The sequence below is a fragment of the Nicotiana tabacum genome, chromosome 21 (genome assembly GCF_000715075.1).
Source record: "Nicotiana tabacum cultivar K326 chromosome 21, ASM71507v2, whole genome shotgun sequence".
NCBI classification, from domain to species: domain Eukaryota; kingdom Viridiplantae; phylum Streptophyta; class Magnoliopsida; order Solanales; family Solanaceae; genus Nicotiana; species Nicotiana tabacum.
In genome coordinates this window covers 81118334-81124733 of record NC_134100.1, presented here as the reverse complement: position 1 = coordinate 81124733, position 6400 = coordinate 81118334, and the positions used below count along the sequence as shown (strand labels likewise).

General features: G+C 33.3%; 1 protein-coding gene across 1 annotated transcript; it reads right to left on the bottom strand.

The window, feature by feature from the left end:
* Positions 1 to 4921: 4921 nt before the first annotated feature.
* On the bottom strand, positions 4922 to 6106 carry LOC107830873 (ethylene-responsive transcription factor 4-like). The gene has a single exon (XM_016658542.2). The coding sequence runs from the start codon at positions 5979 to 5981 to the stop codon at positions 5115 to 5117; it is 867 nt and encodes a 288-aa protein (XP_016514028.1). The 5' UTR covers positions 5982 to 6106; the 3' UTR covers positions 4922 to 5114.
* Positions 6107 to 6400: the final 294 nt, after the last annotated feature.

Here is a 6400-nt window from a genome sequence, read left to right as displayed (position 1 = left end):
GTCAAAAATAGTATTTTGGGGTATTTAATCCGCCCAAAATAAATTTCGGATGAAACTACCCTTTCTTAGTGAAATAGGACTTTTTCCGGATAGGATATGCGCGATAGCGCACCTGCTCGCGCACTTGGTCGCGCATTTAGCACATTGTTCTGCCCCAAGTGTGCGCCCAGATGCGAGATCGCACACTTGATCGCTCACCTGGGTGGTAAGTTAGGAATTTGGGAAAATGTAAAACATGAAAGTTATAACCCTTTTAAATAGCTTTCCAACGATATATTGTGGAGCCCAAACGGAGTTCCGAGCGAAAAGTTATGTGTATTTTACTGGATAATACGCAGTATGCCTGCTCGATTCTTCTTTTCGTTCTTAAAGTGCATTATCATCCGTTGAATCCCGAACACGATCCCAACTTAACCCTTGGGCTTTTACTCTGACTTCAAAGCTCCAAAATAGCAGGAATTCATGCCACAACATCTACATATCTCGGAATCACTCCTACAGGGCATAAAACACACAATAAGTACAAAACACGCCTAATTAAAGCTCAACGTAAGTAAAGTGCAGTGAATTAGAGTGCAATAAGCGACTAAAATACGGAATTATAGCCTACCATCATATAATAATCTAATTTTTTGCCTTTACATTCTAGTTTGATTGATAGTTTTCTTTTCCTAAATACAAGAATTTATTTTATATTAAAGATAATCGATTTTTAATTGAGTACTTTAATTATTCATCACTATTTGATTCAATTATCATCAATATATCTTGGTAAATGATAAATTTGTCAAAAAGTAATTGATTTGATAGTGTTACGTTGAAAATATAGTCGTCCGAAATATGCGTTTGATAGTGTATGTCTCATATTTAAAAAATAAAATCGATAAAAAATCGACATAACCGAATTAAATCGAATCAATAAAAAATTAATTTAATTAATTTAATTTGATTCTAATATTTAAAAAAACAACTTAATTAATTTGATTTCTTTTTAGAAAAAAATCTACTCAAATCTAAACATGAACCGGATGACCGGTATAAATGTTGGCTAACCAAACTTTGATTTAGTTCTGGCATGAAAAGACAGATGCATTGTCACAGCATAGGGTGCTCACTTTGAGTTTTAGTGGAAAAAAGAGCAGAGGAAGTTCTATTACAGCGTGGTGATTAAAAGCGCAATTGTCCCATTTTCCAATCTCATTCGGTGATAAAGAGACGGCGTTTGATTAGTTTTGGCTGCACCACACGTCGCCATTATGTCCCCACGAGATTCTGCCCTCTATTCAGCGCCGTACGCACCACCCCACGTGCTTTCCCAGTACTCTTTTGTCCCGCACTATAAAACTCTCTTCCACGCGCCATTTACTCACTTCCTTAGCTCTACTCCCTCCGATTATACGACATACTTTCCTTTTTAATTTTTTTAAAATAAATAATATATTTTTAAATTTAAAACTAATTCAACTTTAAATTCTTTATTTTAACTATTTTATCCTTAATGAAAAGCTTTTTTATAATCACATAAATGTTATGACCCAACAAAACTTTTACCCCTTAAGATTTTAAGAACACAAATTGCAAAAGACTTCTTTCATTTCTTAAAATCTTTGTTGCATCAAACTTACTCATCTAAATTAAAATGGAGTGAGTAGTATTTTATGGAGTATTTATAATTTAAAATTACCATCCAATTCTTAAATTTGTCTAAACCACATTTACATTCACATTTATCCTTTTGTGTCATGCTTTTACAATAATTTAATGTTATATCATGTTAGAAATAACGATATATTCTAGATCTATATTTCAGCTTGAAATCTTTGTCTACTCAAATGCCCACAAAATGTGGAATAAAAAGTACTTCCTCTTGTATAATTTATTTGAATTTATTTGACTGAATATGAAATTTAAAAAAAATTGTGAAACTTTTGATACTTATGATAAAAAATTAAGTCATAAATATTTATGTGACTATAAATCATTTCATTAATTATAAAAGAAAAACTATATAATTAAATTATTTTTAAATTTAAAAAAGATCAATTTTTGCAAGCGGATTAATAAGGAAATAAATTTACCTAAATAAAATCATTTTTATTGATATGAAATTTCTAAGGGCTAGAAGTAGGGGTGGGCGTTCGGTCGGTTCGGTTCAGTTTTAAGAAATTCAGTTCGATTATTTGAATTTCGGTTTTGTAAAAGTAGTAACCGAAACCGAACTGAAATAAGTTCGGTTCAGTTCGGTTTTCTAATTTCGGTTCGGTTTTCGGTTTGAACATTATCATATTGGGCTCTCTGTGTAATAATTGGACTGGCGGATTTGTTGGTTTTGTTTCAAATTTTCGGTAAATTAGACTGAAACCAACCAAAAATTTGTTGGTTTGCTAATAATTCGGTTTTTCGGTTAACCGAACCAAATAAATTAATAACTGAAAACCGAACCGAAAAACTGAAATTTTAAAATTTTAAACCGAAACCGACCGAAAAAACCAAATAAACCGAAACCGAAATAATAAAAAAATCGATTCAGTCTGTTTTTTCGATTCGGACCGAAATATGCCCACCCTGCTAGAAGCACACAAAAGGCTCGAGCCATTTAAAAAATGCAAGGATATAAATCAAAGAAGATGGTATTACGGACATGAAGTATGATCAATTTAAATTAGCTTTTTTTATTTATAATTAGTGCGGTTAAGCGTTTAAACTCATAGTATTAAGTCGAGCATAAAATAAATCTGGACCGCTAATAAGGAAAATGATAAACTTTTAACTACACGAGATCTAATCTCTTCGGTATAAATCAAGACTATGAAATTATCAATTTTTCAAGGTGAATGTAACATTGAAATTATTTGAAGCTGTATATAGTAAAAATATGGTATATCGAGGCACAAATAATTTTAAAAATTTTAGTCACCAAAATTAGAAAAAGAACAACAAAATGTATTATTATACTATATAAGAAAAGAAATGACCATACTCCTGATGCCCGCCAGATGGCGTCTCGATAAGCAATTGGAGTAATAAAAAAAGATATTAAAATGGAAAGAGAGGTAAACCGAATCTACTCCACAAATTCCGCCGACGAAAAGAAGGAATAGACTATAGAGTAGAGTTTGGAGTAGGGCCCATCAGAAGCGGCAGCGACGAAACGACTCTACACAAAGTCCACACGTGGGGCCTACGCCGCTGTCCCCTTCCTCCCTTCTGCCTCCTTCTTTCCTTAGCTTTGCCTACAAATTTATCCACATCACACCAGCCAATCTGCTCCTTCCACGAATATCCAAATTATTATTTTCCTTCATTTTCTTAAAAAATATTTATAACCATTTAACATTAAATAAATTAAAATAGATTGTCAATATTTCATAGTATAATTTTTGCAACTCTTAATATATTAAAGTATTTACATTTCATTTTGATGTGATGCAATTTTCTTTTCTTTTAATCACAACTTTTATATTTTCTCACCATTAGTACTTTACCTTAAAGTTCTATTTTATGTTATGATATTCTTTTTATACTCTCTCTGTTTTAATTTATGTGAACGTATTTGACTAAACACGAAGTTTAAGAAAAGAGTGAAGACTTTTGAACTTGTGGTGTAAAATGAGGCACATATATTTTGTGTGGTTATAAATAATTGCATAAATATAAATTATTTCTAAATAGAGAAATAAATCATTTTTTTTTGTACAGACTGAAAAGAAAATCTGTTAACATAAATTGAAACGAAGAGAGTATATCTCAAGAAGAATAAGTAACACTTTAATATTTAGAAATATCTAATATTGAATTTTTATTTTATCTTTAATAAACTAATTATAATTACATATACATCGATGATTTGTTTGTAAATATAAATTTTGAAAATATGTTTTTTTAATTCTGCACCCCAATCAAACACTAGTATGTAAATTGGAGCGGAGAAAGTATAGAAATCCATAAAACATGTTATATTCTGCTTTTTATTTAACACAATCACATAAAATGATAGGAGTAGTAATCGTTAAAGTGACAATTTATATATTTATCAATTTAACAATATAAATATTGAAAGGCGGAATAGTACACGTGCCGGCCACCTTAGACACGACATGTACCCGTAATCATATGGGACCACAATCTATCGCCATCCAGGGACATGGATTTCTGCTACTTAGACTGCATTAATTTTATTTTTATACCGAATTTGTTGGTGTTATTTTATAATTTTATAAAGTGAGATTTGCAAAAAGTAATACATACGCAAACTTTATTCCTGCTAAAAATAAAGATAAAAAGGAATCGAAATAATAAAACAATATCATTGAGCAAAAAATAATAAATAAGATAATGGAGCCGAAAGAAGCAACATACAATAAAGAAATATGTGGATAAAAAAATACTAGGACACACATAAGTATTTTTTTCTACTTTTAAAGAAGTTATTTTTTTCTTTCTCTTAAAAATTATTTCTATTTTGTTCAAAAGCGGTTTTTTCCTTTAAAAAATTTGACAAATACCTTAATTTTTTTTTAAAAATATTTTTCTTTAATAACAAATACTTTTAGCCAAACAGGCTATAAGCATGACACTAGATGCAATATTTGTATAAGCGGCATTTGGACAATTTCATATAAAAAGTTCTTTTAAAAAGCTTAAGGGAGATCTTTTAACTAGTCATTATTTTTAAAATATTTCCTCTTACTCCAATTTATTACTATTAAAATAATGTACAAGGTTGTAGTACCAAACAATCAAAGACTACCGTCCAAACAAACATATGCTATTGCTAACCTTTTCTTATTCTTTAGCTTAGATGGCCGGCCGGCAACGAACATTCGAACTATACAAACTCGAGGAAAAAGTTAAAAACAAAACAGAAGTAAAAGCACACACCAATTTTATGAACAGAACAGAGCTGAAAAGCACACACCAATTTTCTTTTGAAAGAAGTAAAATTCAAAAGTTTTCATTAATGAGCAGATCTAAAAGATGAGTAATGAGGTACAAATGGTAGAAACAGCAAGAGATAATTAACAACAAACCCCCTCAGCTGCAAAAACAAGAACAGTTTTTAAACCTATATACAAAAATCAGCCCTTAATCACTCTCTAATTAAGTTGTCACTATCAAGCTTCCATAGGTGGGGCAAGGTTAAGATCAAGATTTAGTTCTCTTCTAGCTACGCCTCCTCCTCCGTAATAGTTCTCGTTCCCCGCAGTCGATGGGCTCGAGTCACTATGAACTACCCTACCACTAACGCCGTTAAACTCAACCGCCACCGGTTCAAACCCGAACGGCTTTGGCCGGTTCAGCACTCCGGTTGGCACAAAAGTACTGTCGAACAACAAAATTGACTGGCCATTAGGCAGAACCGCCACTGTCGGTTGCGGATGAAAAATCGGAAACCCATTCCGGACAGGGTTGCCACCTTCACCAACAGCGTTTAGACGGCGCGTGAGGTCGAGCTCAAGAGGCGCGTGAACGACGGTTTCCCCACTAGAGGACTCTACAGGGCTGCTGCTGTCACTAGTCAGAGCTCCCATAACAGGTTGATGATGGAAAATCGGAAACCCATTTCTCACCAATCCAACTTCTGATTTACGACCACCGTGGTCACCGCCTACAACGACGGTTCCAAGGGGGCGCGTTAAGTCAAACTCAGACGGAGCGTCAGGCGCGTGAACATCGGTTTCTCCACTGGAAGACTCTGTTGGTCCACTGCTGTTACTGGGACACTGATTCTCCGATGGCAAGGGGAAGTTCGTCTTGGCTTTGGGTCCACGAAACTCTCTGGCGGCGGTATCATAAGCCTTTGCCGCCTCTTCCGCCGTGTCGAAGGTGCCTAACCAAACTCTGCTCTTCTTGCCGGGATCACGGATTTCAGCAGCGTAACGACCCCATGGCCTCTTTCTCACTCCTCTGTAGTGAACCTCTTTAACTCCGTTAGTTTTAACATTTCCTCCTTTCAAACTGCCATTTAGCTTTTCTTTCATAGCCAATTTTGTATAGCTGAATGGTGTTTTTTGTGACTGAACGTGTAAAGATATATAACTTGAGAAGCTGTGGTTCTACTTATGATGTGTAGAGGTGCTTATATAATTGAGGATAGAGGGGAAAGCAGAGAGGGTAAAACCTTTGTCTTGCATTTAACGGTGTATAACAAGCAAATCTTCTAAAAGACAATGGTACTATTGGATTTTTTTACGTAATTCTTTGTCCGCTACCATTTGTTTGGACGTAACTTTAACCAAATTAAGTTGGGGTAATATGTACAGAATATTGAAAATATCCATAATTCAATATTTTATTATTATTTTGTTCATTATTTACTAATTATTTAAGTTTCCACTTAAAATAGAGAATTTAAATTTTAAAGCTTGCTTAAAAAGAACTTAAATAAATAGGTTTCGCG

What these genes read in the sequence shown, in the direction of transcription:
- LOC107830873 (XM_016658542.2), bottom strand. Translation starts at nt 5,981, where the DNA reads ATGAAAGAAAAGCTAAATGGCAGTTTGAAAGGAGGAAATGTTAAAACT.